The sequence below is a fragment of the Caretta caretta genome, chromosome 2, assembly GCF_965140235.1.
Source record: "Caretta caretta isolate rCarCar2 chromosome 2, rCarCar1.hap1, whole genome shotgun sequence".
NCBI lineage: Eukaryota > Metazoa > Chordata > Testudines > Cheloniidae > Caretta > Caretta caretta.
The window spans coordinates 190493958-190508832 of record NC_134207.1 but is presented as its reverse complement, the minus strand read 5'-3'; the positions used below and the strand labels follow the sequence as shown (position 1 = coordinate 190508832).

Sequence of the window (14875 nt, the reverse complement as noted above, 5' to 3'; positions counted from 1 at the left end):
AGAGTACAAGACACATTATAGAAAAAGCAAGATGGAAGCTGTGACTTTTTTTTTCTATTCTACTCTGTTGTCTTTACTGTTACCTCATATTTTCAACCCACCTCTACTGTGTTTTGTGCGTTTCATACATTTAGGATTTCCTGTCTGACAGCCTAGATCAGGGGTTCCCAAACTCGGGTACACATGCTTGATGATCCATCCATTCACTTCACAATTTTTAAAGAAGGTGGTATGTGAACCAGTAAAGTTTGGGAGTTGCTGTCTTAGATTGTATGAACGGAAAGGTCCTGGAACACTCTGGGTGTTTCCGTAATACAGATAATAAGATAACCGTGTATAGGTACCCCCAAGCACTCTGGTAAATGAAACACTAGATTAGGACCCAGCAGAGCTGGGTTCTATTCCCAGTATTGTGAGTTGGCAAGTCACTTATACCTGCTCCTGCCTCGGATTCCCCATCTGTATAATTGGTATAATACTGTAGTTTTATACCCACTTTTATGAAGTACATTTAGATATGTGTTATGTTACATTACTTTTTTTAAAAAATAAACTTTGCCAACCAGCGTGCCAATAAGTGTTAACTGTGGTGAGTCTCAGCAGAGAGGCCAAGGACTGAATGAGCCCAGAGACAGAAATCCCCTTCATAAAACAGTCTCTCCTGCTTAGGGTTCAAGCACCTTGAAAAGACAGCATAGGGGATCTTTCACTGCTGCTATACTTAATCTGTAATAAACACAGGACTTCATTCTTCTGGCCTTTCAATCCGGCAGTTCTCAGAAGAGCTAAGTGTTTGATCCTCAAAGGGACTTAGACAGGGCCGTCCCTAGCCATATGCAGCCCCAGGCTTCCGCGGGGGCGGGTACCTGCTCCTCGCCCCCCCACCGCCAGGGTCTGGGCTGCGCTCAAGGTCTGTGGGGCCCGGGAGGCAGGAGCTGTGGGGGGCCACTTTGGGAGGCCCAAGAGGATTAGCAGAGGACCAGGAGCAGTCTGCTCCGTTTCCCTCGCCCCAGCCCCGTCACTCAGGGGAGGAGGTTTGGAGGCAGGGGTCCCCCCCTCACCGGCAGGAAGCGGAGCAGCCTGGCCCCAGCCGCGGTGCTCCACTTCCCCCCAGCGAGCGACACAGCTGGGGCCGGGGCGAGGGAAGCGGAGCGGGCTGGAGCCGCTTCCCGCCGCCAGGGAGTGAGGGGGGCGCTCCTTTCCCCCACCCCCGCACTCACCGGCAGTGGGAAGCGGAGCGAGCCGGCCCCAGCCCGCTCCGCTCCCCGCGCCCCAGTCGTGTCGCTCAGGGGAGGGGGTCTCCCCCGCCCCGCACTCACCAGCGGCGGGAAGCAGAGCGAGGTGGCTGGGAGCTGGCGGAGTAGAACGGGCTGGGGCCAGGTTGCTCCGCTTCCCGCCGCTGCCAGGGAGTGCGGGGTCGCTGGGGGAAGAGGTGGAATGGGGGTGGGCAGAGGAGGCGGGAAGGCTAAGAGGTGGGGCGGAGGGAGTTGTCCGGGGCTCCACACCCCCTTAGGGGCGGTCGTGCCCCTTCCAGTGGGCACAGCCCGCGGGGGGGCGGCCGGCCAAGGGATAGGGCTGGTCGCCAGAGCTGGTGCCCCAAATGTCATGGTGCCCTATGCAGCTGCGTATTCTGGGTATGCCTAGGGACGGCCCTGGCCTTAGACGTTGCAATGCCTAACTTTTAGGCACCCTGCCTAGTGGAATCTAGAGCCCTAAGTGAAGTGCCCAGGCTCTCTATACCATGCACAGGGAGAGCACAGCACCTAAGCAGGGGTTCCCAGAAGCCAGCAAACTGAGCTGTGAGACACCCCCGCTAGCCAGCTAAGGAGAGGGGTGGGGCCTAAGTCCCCTCTCAGAGGGTTAGGTGCCTGCCTCCACTCAGGATTCACAGCTGTGAACTTTCTCCAGGAGTTAGGCACCTAAGCCCTGTCAGTCCTTTCTTGCAAAAAATCTGAGAAGAAGGTGGGGATCCTTATTATATCTAACAGCCCACTAGCCAGGTCACTTTCCTGGGATGTGGGCGCTGTAGGTTTGAATCCTTGCCTGAAGCAGGGCCCCAGTGGTGGGGGAACACCTAGTTTGAGAATTCTGTTGCAGCTCAGGCATGAACACAGAGATGTCAGGACACAGGCTCCTATGGGCATGTTAACTGGCAGACATTTAGGTGCCCTGAGGTCTTTACCAGTGGAAACATAAGGGCCTAGGAACTTTAGGCACCTCCAGGATTAGGTGGCAACTGAGTAGGAGTTTTGAAGAGCTCAGTGTCACTAAAATGTTGAATTTAGGCACCTGAGTGACAGGCAGTTAAGTCCCTTTGTGGATCTAGCCCCAAGTTCACATTCCAAAAACATAATGGAGGGTAGGGGAGAGGAGAGAAAGTTATGTTCATAGAGGAAGTACAAGATAGCCCAGGACACATTTATGATGCCTTTTGAATAAATACAAATTTCTCACTGCTCATAGTACCACTGTTTTTCCAGCTCTCAGAGACAAACCTCATATTTCACTGACAATAGCGACATAATTGTACAGACTGCAAATCCTAGATTTTTCAAAAGATCTGCCCAGAATTTAACCATACATCTCCCACTGATTTTAATGGCAGTCTTGTCATTAAATCTCCAGGCAACTTTAAAAATTCTATCTATTTTAGGCATTTACAGAGCACCCACTACATAGCAGCTAGGAAAATTGAAGGAGTATTGTTGTTGTTATGCTCACTTTATATAGCCTACCAATGGGGATAACTACATGTTCTGCTTCACTTTCCAGTCTTAACATGCCTCCAGGGCAGAGTGGAGACATCTAGTGGTTATTGACACTGGTTGAATAGTCTGAAAAGATAAGGGCACGACTGCAATTTTTATGACTGAGTACTTTCTCAGGCAGAGCAATTCAATTGATTTCAGTGGGACTGCTCATGCAGTGCTCACCAGCGTGACTAAGAGTTGCACAATCAAACCCGAAGGAAATTCATGCACTGGAAGTGAAGTTACTAGTAATGTATAAATTGAGGCTAGTCTGGATAATAGCGTCATAATGGCCTGCTGTTTTGAAATGTGCAAGCATGGTATGAAATATTTTTCCATTATTTTAATAAAGAGATTTACAGTATAAGCATGTCTTTTGCTGTGACTTAAGATAGAGACTGCCTGAACTCAACCCATGAACAATTCCTCTGTTGTAGCTTACTCTATTTTAAACAGAGCTCTAGCCTTACGCTTTTGTATTGACATTCTTTGTGAATAAATGGGATGTGAAACTAGATCCATGGCAAACGCACATTTGTTATGTTTGTCAAAATATACAAAGCATCTCTGACCCCTCTAAATTGTTTCCTTTCCCTTAGGCTACAATCCTAATAAGTAACTTTAGCTGGAGCTGAGAAAGTATTTTTTTCCTAATTCATGAATATTTTCTCTCGTTTTCTCTGATTAGGGATCTAGACATTAGGGAGTACATTTTCAGAAGGGCAGTCTTCTTTTCATAGGTGCAAATGAAAGTACATTCATCACCAAGTACTCATTGTGGGTGTAAATCAGGTACTTTAAAAGTACAAATGCTTTAGATTTGTGTCCACAATTTATTTTTGCAGGGACAAGTTTTGTAGGTACAAACTGAACCTACAAAATAAAGGATCGACCTGAACCCCACTGAAAATTAAACCCCTGTGTGTGCTTAAATCTCCACAGTTACATGGACCATTGAGATTAGTACATATAGCAAAATGAGTTTGGCAGGCTTAAATAAAATTGCCCAGATTCTTAAGCTTTTTTTTTTTTTAAAGTAAGAAGAAGAAGATTAAGCCTCTCGATCCAAATCAAAACAGATTTGAGTATACTGAAAGCAATCCCGGAGAACTCTTTCTCAGTCACTTTAGGTTACAACAGCACGCTATGGAAGCTGATTATATTTACCCTGCTAGTAATATGAATTCCAGCATCACTGCATATTTCCAGTGTTCCATGACCTGAAGTAGATGCTTTTCCAAATGAACATACTAGCTCACAAACTTATTCATGGGATCCGTATTTGCAGCTGATTGGCAGTGTCTGTCTGTCTATATATCTAACTTATGATCTGCTAACATACTCCTTACTGCAGGATCTAAGTACTGCACAGGTAGAACAGATATATGCAGTGAGGTCTGTAGTGGACTTCATGGAGTATTCTGCTATTCTTGAAGTTCTAAGAAGCTATTTGTGGTTTATATATATCATTCCAGCCATGGTGCAAAAGCTTCATCAAAAACAAGAGGGTTGGGTCTTGCAGCAAATTCTAAAAGTGGCCTCAGAAGGTAAGGAAAAGCTGCAATTTCTGCAAAGCCCAAAACATACTCTGTATGGGCTAGATTCTGAAACACTTGCTCATTTCAGTAGCATCTTGCTCCATAACAGCAGTGGAGTAAGACACTATTCCATGTGAGTAAGGATATCTCAATATGGCCACGTGTCTTGAGAAACAAATCCAAGTCACTAAGTGACTTCCCACAGAACCTATCAATTTCTTGTAATTTTTCTGTTAACAGCAGTTCTGCTGACAGTCTGCTGCATGAGGAGGAAGAAAAAGACATCTAACCCAGAAAACAACCTGAGCTATTGGAACAATGCTATCACCATGGACTACTTCAACAGGCATGCTGTAGAGTTACCAAGAGAGATCCAGTCCCTTGAAACTTCAGAGGTACCATAGTTGCATGGTAACATATCCAGCGACTGACAAGCTTTACTGAAACCATACTAGATGAATAATATTAATAAACTCTTTTGAAAACTTTATGTACATCCAGAGAAACAACCTTTCAAGGAAGCTCACCCCAGTGTGATGTGATGACACACTTACTGTATCTCAAAGATTCTGTGTCCTGTTGTTAAAGTTATGTTTTTCCAGAAAGCTCTTGCTGTCTATTCCTAGGACTGAACACCCTGGGTTAAGCAGTACAACACAAGGTTGTTCACTTTGGCCTTGCCTTAATTTGGGCCTACAGTTGAGTATAGCATTCCATTCAATGAGTGGGAGTGGTTCAGGGTATTTGTGGCAGTAGTATGATTTGTGCCAATTATTGTCTACAGTGGTTCAGCTTAATCTCTGTAATGTGCCCATATATCATGATGATGGCACAGTGGAAGTTAATAACATAAAAGATGTCTGAACATCCAGTTCTCAAGAGGTTTCTGTAGCTTCTCCTGTGACAGTTTCAGGGGTGCATTCTACAAGTAAGAGAAAATTGTAAACACCTGCCAGTAAGACTGTGAAACCCTTACTTACACTGGTGAGCACTTACCCAAGCATTCTCATTGATTTCAATGGAACTATTCACATGGGTAGGTGCTCACCAGTGCGAGAAGTGTTCGATAGCTTGGAAGAAGAGGAATTAGTTGGCTTAGTTCAAGAATGTAAACTTGGGAATAATGGATGAAATTAAGCAAAGGATAAAGGATTAAACAAGTGTCTACACTAGTGTCTATTTTAACTCAAGTTAGCTGAGTGAGCCAGGTTTGGGTAAGTGACAAACATTTGTGTCCAGAAACAAGCCTTTGGGAAGTGTCTAGACTATCATTTACAATTCTGTTGGTTAACTTAGTTAACTGGCACTCATCTAACTCAATTTAAAACCAAACCACAAACTCCTCTCTAGCCACACCAAGAGACAACTTCCTAATGGTGAGATCTTTTAGGGCAGGGGTGGCCAACCTGTGGCTCCGGAGCCACATGCGGCTCTTCAGAAGTTAATATGCGGCTCCTGGTATAGGCACCAACGCTGAGGCTGGAGCTACAGACGCCAACTTTCCAATGTGCCAAGGGGTGCTCACTGCTCAACCCTTGGCTCTGCCCCCACTCCACCCCCCCCCCCCAAGCCTCCTATATACCATGAAACAGCTGATCGGGAGGTGCGAGGAGGAGGTGCTGATCCCCGGGGCTGCTGGTGGGTGGGAGGGGCTAGGAGCGGGGTGGGAGAGCTGATGCAGGGCTGCTGACTTATTACTGTGGCTCTTTGGCAACATACATTGGTAAATTCTGGCTCCTTCTCAGGCTCAGGTTGGCTACCCCTGTGTTAGGGTGTGGAATAGTCACCAAAATGAGAAGGGGTGGAAGCCCTATAACTTGAGTTATTTAAAACTGAATTTGACATAGTATTAGAGAATATATTGTATAACCTGCTAGTGGCCCCAAGGGGCCAAAAACGCAACTAAGGATCAGTGCAGCATAGGGAGTCTCCCAAAATGCCCTCATACGTCCAGGACCCCTGGCTGGCCATTTGAGATTATGTAGGAGCACTGAGATGGATAGATATAGATATGAAATACAGCAACCCTTTGAAAAAATGTGTGGATATTTTTGCCTTGTTTTTTTTAATGTGGAGATTCATTTTTAAAAACTAAATTTCTATTGATCCCTATTCCTGACCCCAGTAAGTACATGGGGTTTGCGGCTCTGCAATTTCTAATTTTATAAGAAAATTTAGCCAAAGCCAGAATCGCAACTATAATGTTTCTTTGCTGTCTTGTCACTAATATGAAGTGGAAAAGGAACAGACTCCACTGTTAATGTCATCGACATTTTCTGGATACCATGGCACCACATATTCGCTCTTGTTACATTAAAAAAAGAGGTTGAAAACGTATCTTTGAATTCATTCCCCCATAATTCCCTTCTATGCAGGCTTGGGAGAGTCTTTCCTGTAGCTGACTGGCTGGGAATCATGGATATGAAATTTCACAAAATATTATTTTTGCAAAATTTGAAGAAAGCAAAATGACATATAGAGCCAAATTCTATAAAATGGCCTATAATTTTGGGCTACTCAATTTTTGGGTGGCCAAGTTGAGTAAGCAGTGGTCTGATTTTACAACCCACAGCTCCCATTGACTGCAGTTTGGCAAAACCTCTGGAAATCAAGGCCTGGTTTTCTAAAGCTGGATATCCAGAAATTGGGGCGCCCAAAATTAGGGGACACTTTGAAGAATTTGCACATATTCTCTTGGCTTTAAACTCTATAGATCTTATAATGTAACCACATTCCTTTATATTCCATAAACACACACAGCAATGTGCTGTAATGTACACCGAGGGTAGATAACAGAATTTAAATAGTTCATGCTCTTTTTCTCTCTTTCTCCTAGGACCATCTGTCTGAGCCACGCTCCCCAGCCAATGGTGATTACAGAGACAGTGGGATGGTCCTTGTTAACCCATTCTGTCAAGAAACACTATTTGTAGGACATGAGCAAGTGTCTGAAATATGACCCCACACCTGTCCTTGTATTGCCGTTCCATCTTTAGTGTCTCCAAATTATAAATACATATATATATTATAAATATAATCTTTGTGTAACCCTGAATTATGAGAAATGTTTTCAGCTTTTTCCCCCCCTAAGAATTGTCAACCTCTTTTTTATAAGTGTGGTAAAACTTTACAGAGCAAACTGTGGCTTTATAAAATAAAGGTATTTCTAAGCAAAACATCTATTGAACCAACTGCTTTTCCTGCTGTCATTTACTAAATGCTTATACAGAATGTTTAGTCTGTATCACCACCAGGTAAGGTTAGCTTCACTGAAAACAGTGCCTGTTTGGTACTACACCCTGTCATGATGCAGGGGCAACCTGTACCTGTGAATCTCCTCTGTCTCTCCATGGGCACTCTTTCGTAGTGACAGACCTCTACTGCACTTTGTCCAGAATGGAACTCCACAGTTACCCCACTTTAGACAGGATCACTAGGTTTCACCAATTGTATTTACCTCAGCCAGCCCAAATTGGTTTGGGTCTGGCTACAGAATCTTCTCTAGGTACTCGTGAGCAGTTTAAAAAGCAATGGCTCAGGACAGCTTCTTCAAGAACAAGGTTTCAGAGTAGCAGCCGTGTTAGTCTGTAGCCGCAAAAAGAACAGGAGTCCTTGTGGCACCTTAGAGACTAACAAATTTATTAGAGCATAAGCTTTTGTGGGCTATAGCCCACTTCATCAGATGCATAGAATGGAACATATTGTAAGAAGAAATATATATACATACAGAAAAGTTGGAAGTTGCCATACAAACTGTGAGAGGCTAATTAATTAAGATGAGCTATTATCAGCAGGAGAAAACAACTTTTGTAGTGATAATCAAGATGGCCAATTTAAACAGTTGACAAGAAGGTATGAGGATACTTAACTTTAGGGAAATAGATTCAATATGTGTAATGACACAGCCACTCCCAGTTTCTATTCAAACCCAAGTTAATGGTATCTAGTTTGCATATTAATTTTTCCAATCTGTTCTTAAACTCCAGTGATGGGAATTCCACAACTTCCCTTGGAAACCTATTCCAAAGTTTAACTATCTTTATAGTTAGTCTTTCCTAATATCAAACCTAAATCTCCCTTGTTGTAGATTAAGCCAATTATTTCTGGTCCTATCTTCAATGGACACGGAGAACAATTGATCACCATCCTCTTTATATCAGCCCTTAACATATTTGAACATGGATATATAATATTCATAAAGGTGAAACAGATATCACCCCTGTTTGGCACAAATTCTACATTAGATTTGCATGATAGAGCAAGTGTAGTGATCTAATATGCTGGGATATTTTCTAGCTGTTCCTCTGGGATGAGCTATGGAAGACAGACAACAACACACTGAGCCCCTCTCAGCCCTAGCACTGTAGTGCTGGACCCAGACAGCATGCTGATGCTAGCAGTCCCTGAGCTTTAGGGAATTGGCTAGCAAGCCTGGCAGAAGTCCAGTCATTGCCCCAGCAGGGAACGGATAGCCAGGTCAACGGCTTGGATAAGGCACTACCTCCTGTGAGCATCTAGCAGCCTGAGCTGAGGGGAGTGAATGCTGCATCTTTCACCAATCAACATAAGCTATACAGCATGCTCCTGCAATGCTCTCTCAATGCTTCAGTGCACCTCCCATTCTTCTGCGAGATCGCCACACCTCCAGCACTCCTCCTATCAGACAGTTTTTGCCTAATGATTTAGGATGATCATAGGAATCTGGATAGCAAATATGTGCAATACTGAGGGAAGAATAGTTCCCTAGGGGACTAATACCCTGCTCTCCCTCAGGCAACACTCACACTGAAGTCCTGGTGACAATGGAAGTTTTGCCAGTAAATTCTATAGTGTAATGGCAGTAAATGAGAGCCCTCCATAAAACTTGCCTGCAAGTTGAACTAGCCAACTTAATTAAGATCTCTGTTCAATGAGTAGTGGTGGGTAATAAAGATCAAGATATCAGGATGTATTAAAAGCAATAGAGAATAAAATGAAAACTGTAATGTCATTACCTAAATCAATGGCATGTCCTCCCCTTGAACAACCTAGTACCGGCATCAAAAGATGTGTTTTCATTTTTTGCTCCCGAGATCCCCTTTCCTATACTGTTCATTGACTGAGGTCCAAGCTCTTCTCTCTCTATTGTTATCCTTTACTCACTAGATATTTTTATTTATTTATTTAATGTTGCTAATTGCATACACAGTTTAAATCAGGGGTAGACTGTGAGACAGTAGAGACCCTGCCAGGGTTTTCCAGTTGGACAGACAGATATTAGCTCCTACTCTGGGTGCTTTGTGCTACTCAAATGAAGCCAGAACACCAGCTTACTTGGCTAGCAAAAAATTTCCCTTGCATAAGGGGAATGCTCAGGTGCTGTAGAGCTAGTGTAGTCCCATGGTCTGGCAGGCATGACTAGATAAACAGGAATGTGACCAGGGCCCCGTTAATCTACCTGTTCCTTGCTGCCAGATTGGCCCTGAGTGCTGTGGGTAGCTGGACATAAATTAGTGCAGCCTCCAGGGTGCCACTAGTCTAGCATATATCATTAATCTAACTAGTGCTGGCGCTAGAATCTTGGAGCCACAAAAGCAGCTTAGACCCACCCCTTCTACAATGCTGAGACAGTACTCCGAATCTGGGCCACAATCTTCACAGAACCATAAAATCATAGCTTTTAAGGATAGAATGGCTGTTACTGGTCATTTCATTCATCTCTTTGAATCAGAGAAGTATAGTTTCTCTGCTTCTCTAATAGGTAATTAGATTTACTGTCAAGAAGTTATTGGATATGGATATGGACAATGAGAGCATTCAAGTGCACACACGCGCAACGGAGAGGCAAAAGCTGTACATCCTTAACTCTGGTGACTGAATGATAAACATTCCATTTGAGGAACATCTGATCGGATTAGGGTGTAACAAACTTCACTAGGATCTGGCCTGTGGAAAAGGCTGCAGGACACTGTACACTGTGTATTTATCATCTGAAGCATAAAGGGACAGTGAATAGAGTTAAATTCATATCTTCCTTACAGAAGCAGGTACAATTCCCGTTGGCGTAAATAAGAGTTGTACTTATCTTCTGCAAGGGCTGAATTTGTTATATGCTATATGGGGAAACTATACTGAAAGTATCATTTAAAAAAGACTGGAGAACTTTTAGCTGTTTGATTTGTAATGTAGATTCAAATTGGATATTTGAGTAGAATAGGAATAATAGAATATATATTATGTCTCTGCATATGTACATAGGGTCTGAGTCACACTTGCTAGTACGAACAATGTAAATGCAAATTTCACTCTTCTGTGCCAGCAACAGTCTCTACACCAAGAGGGAATTCGCCCCTGTAGAAAGACAAGCAGTGTTTATACCACCAGCATCTCCTTAAGGTACTTCCAGGGGAGTGCTCCTTTAATTTACCAGTGGGGTTCTATAGAAGGCCCTCCATCAAGGTTCCCTAATAAGGTCACTGAATCAGCACATTCCCCAGGAGGTCATGGCCATAACCCTACCTGGCTAGCATTACCCACTGGCACTGGATAACGTATACAACTCTCAAGTTTGAAAAGATACCACAAGTCTTTAATCTACTCCAAATGAATCTCACACAATGCTCTCTACAGAGTGAAGGACTGAGGAAATACTAAATGTCTTAATTAAGCACATATAACAGATTTTACAGCTGGAGGATACTTATACAAAGACTGTAAGGAATTTAAACACTGTTGCCCCATTATTCAACACAGATTTTGGAAAAATAAAGACAGACAACACCATGCAGAAAAATACATGCTACTCGACATATCAGGCATCCTAGAGCTCCCATATCTAAAGAAACAGCATTTAGAAATAAGTAGTAAAGATTTTTTGGATGGCATGGCTTAGAAAGGATGTGTTATTTCTAGTTGGCATATGCAAGGATGCTAATTCAATCTTAACATCTACAATAAATATACCTACCAGGGCCCTCTGATTTCTGGGCATGCTTACACCACCACCACTCCATGAAAAAAAGTTAGCAAATCTAACCGTCCCAGTATAGAATTTTCCTGCATACTACAGATGCCAAATCTGCCTGGCATGAACCTTCTTAATAACAGGTTTCAGAGCAGCAGCCGTGTTAGTCTGTATTCACAAAAAGAAAAGGAGTACTTGTGGCACCTTAGAGACTAACCAGTTTATTTGAGCATGAGCTTTCGTGATCTACAGCTCACTTCATCAGATGCATAAAGTGGAAAATACAGTGAGGAGATTTATATACACACAGACCATGAAAAAATACACATTGTAAGGAGAGTGATCACTTAAGATGAGCTATTACCAGCAGGAGAGTGGGGTGGGGGGAGAGAAAACCTTTTGAAGTGATAATCAAGGTTAGCCATTTCCAGCACATTTCCAGGAGTTAACAAGAACATCTGAGGAACAGTGTGTGTGTGGGGGGCGGGGATAAACAAATAAATTGGTTAGTCTCTAAGGTGCCACAAGCACTCCTTTTCTTAATAAAAAAAGCCACAAAATAATTCACTGATGGAAAAACTATGGGTGTAGACATCAACAAGACATATAAAGCAGAGTGGCATAAAACAGGTCTATTAGAGACAGCAAACTAAATTAATCACTACAAAATGCTAAACAGACTCCATTGGGACTTCACCAATTAGCTCCTACCCTAAAGGTCATGGCTGATGATAGCAAAAAGGATAAGGGATACAGGCTACGGGACATAGTGAAATACTGGCTAGAAATCTGTCCCCCTCCTTATCCTCTCTCCTCACCCCAAAAAAACTAATGATTTTGAGTTCCCAGATCTCATACATTCTATAGGCAAATGAATAATGGTGGCTACAATTATCATCGAACTCATCATCAGACACTACAAATTAAAAAAAACTATACGCAGAATGGTTCATACCAATGACAGTCATCTCATCACTCGTGACAACAGGCAAATGAAGGAAAACCGCAGCGTCCTTGTTAGAGTGCATAAACTCAGTTCTAGAAAGCACATCCAAAACCAAATATCACCTCCCAAATGTCCAAACACATACCTAGGCAGCTTTTATTATAGATATAAGCCAAAAGTCCATGCTGTTACACAGGTGTAATTCATAAAGTCGTGTATGTAAAACAACCAAAAATGGCTGAGAATTTATAAACCAGACTGTAACAGACCACAAATCCCAGCAATAACTGAACCTACCAATATTCTAAACAAAAAGAGCTCTCAGTTTTTGACTGTTTCTATCACTGCACACTGACTGTACAAACATTCCAGGGTTCCGAGTGATGTTTGGGGTTATCGTGCTCACTGGTTCTGTTGGGTGTGTGTGTGTGTGTGTGTGTGTGTGTGTGTGTGTGTGTGTGTGTGTGTGTGTGTGTGTGTGTGTGTGAGGGGATTGTACTGAGAGATCTGTGTTGATTTATGCAGGTGTCAAATGAGGGGTGTGTGCTGCAATGAGGAACCGTGTGTATTTGGGGTTGTGTTGTGCTGGGAGAGTTGTGCTGATTTGTGTAAGTGGCAAATGAAGGGTGTGTGCTGGAGCATGGCAGTTGGGCCAAAAAAGCCACTATCTATGCAACGTCCCTCATTACACCAATGAAACTGTTGTGTGCAAATTAGCTGTAGAGTAAGGGCACTGATTGGCTGAGTTACCTATGCTATCACAATGGTCTAGGACTCTTGGCAGGGCATAGATACATGCCTTATTGTAGCTGCATATAACACAGATATAACTCATACAATCAAAACAGCTGAAAATGCAAAAACTGGACATGAACAGACTGAACCTGGTGATATTGTGAACAAAAAGAGCCGTCAACCATGCTTGTAACTGTTTCCATTAATTCCTAATGACTTTATAGACATCATAAGCTTCAGACAGACACTCAGTGACAATTCTGGAATCTTATCATATAGATATATGGGAGGACATTCCAGTCCAAATCCACCCCACTACATCTGAACACCCATATATAAACCTACACTACACAAGGTCAGTGCTTGTCATCAGTATACCACAAACACACCTGGGTACATGCCCATATACTAATCCTAAACAGGAACAATTCTGATTTTATAATTTTGATGTGTCTGTTGGACCAGGCATGTCAATATACATGGCCTCTGCTTGCTGAAAAACATTATGCCACGTGCCTATTATATCATCTATTTACTTGTATAAACTACCCATCCAAATACTATGCAAACACCCAATAAGGAAAAACTGAAATAAAGAGAATGAAAAAAAAGTCTTTTAACCTTTATCTTCCATTTAGTCAGTACGTTTCATTCATGTGCACCTATGCTATTGGGGGTTTTAAAAATACAGAAAAAAGAATGTGGCAAGCATGACATATGCTGCTAGAATAGGTAGAGCTAACTCTACAAGTTCTTGTGCAGTCCTTAGCCAGAAGGCCGGTGGTTGTGATGTGATGCTTCATATGGTTGTAAAGGTGAAGTTAAAGTCTGGAGAAATGACAATGTAATGTCTCAGAGACCCAGAGAAACTCTGGAGGGTGAAGGGGAAATTCTAATTTCTGAATCAATTAAAATCCAGGTAGGTTATGTTCCCGTTAACTCTTTGGAAACTGGACATATATGCTGGGAGCCAGCTTTCAATACTCATGCCCATTTTGAGTAGTAGTTTACTCCATGAGCAGTCCCCTAGGTACAAAGCGATTGGATGTCTAACATAGTGAATGCCAATGAAAATGAGGTAGAATCTAAGGCTAAATTAGAGAAGTACAAGTTAAAATTACTTAGATAAGTATTATGTTTTCAAGTCGGCACAACCTGATGAAATACTTCCTAGAATACTCAAGGAGCTCATTGAGGAGATATCTGAGCCATTAGCAATTATCTTTGAAAACTCCTGGAATCTCTCGTGTCTTCCATAGGACAGGAAGAGGGCAAATATAGTGCCCATCTATAAAAAAGGGAATGAGTGCAATCTGGGGAATTACAGACCAGTCACCTTAACGTCAATATCCAGAAAGATATTGGAGCAAATAATCAAGCAATCAATTTGCAAATACCTGGAAGACAACAGGGTGATAAGGAACAGTCAACATGGATTTGTTAAGAACAAATTGTGTCAAACCAACCTAACAGCTTTCTTTGACAGGGTAACAAGCCTTGTGGATAGGAAGAAATGGTAGATGTGGTATGTCTTGACTTTAGTAAGGCTTTTGCTACTGTTTCACATGACCTTCTCATAAACAAACTAGGAAAATACAGCCTAGATGGAGCTACTAAAAGGTGGGTGCATAACTGGTTGGAAAACCGTTCCCAGAGAGTAGTTATTAGTGGTTCCCAATCAAGCTGGAAGGACATACTGAGTGGGATCCCACAGGGATCGGTCCTGGCTCCGGTTCTGTTCAATATCTTCATAAATGATTTCGATAATGACATAGAGAGTACACTTATAAAGTTCGCGGATGATACCAAGATGGGAAGGGTTGCAAGTGCTTTGGAGGACAGGATTATAATTCAAAATAATCTAGACAACCTGGAGAAATAGTCTGAAGTAAATAGGATGAAATGCAATAAGGACAAAGTATTCCACTTAGGAAGGAACAATCAGGGCTTGTCTATGCTTACC

The 14875-nt window shown here is 42.7% G+C and overlaps 1 protein-coding gene and 1 long non-coding RNA gene across 13 annotated transcripts in view; one reads left to right on the top strand and one right to left on the bottom strand.

The window, feature by feature from the left end:
• The window catches only part of TMEM108 (transmembrane protein 108), a 410091-nt gene extending 402627 nt beyond the window's left edge, over positions 1-7464 (top strand). For 6 of the 8 annotated variants that reach the window (XM_075125691.1, XM_048838789.2, XM_075125690.1 and 3 more), the window contains 2 exons: positions 4529-4683; positions 7125-7464. In XM_075125691.1, the coding sequence (XP_074981792.1) occupies positions 4529-4683; positions 7125-7247 (278 nt within the window). In that variant the 3' untranslated portion in view covers positions 7248-7464. Of the gene's footprint in view, positions 1-4528; positions 4700-7124 lie in introns of all 8 variants that reach the window. The other 2 variants (XM_075125692.1, XM_075125694.1) reach the window with 2 other exon arrangements.
• Positions 1-14875, bottom strand: part of LOC125631718 (uncharacterized) — a 95042-nt gene that overhangs the window by 25358 nt on the left and 54809 nt on the right. The window lies entirely within an intron of this gene.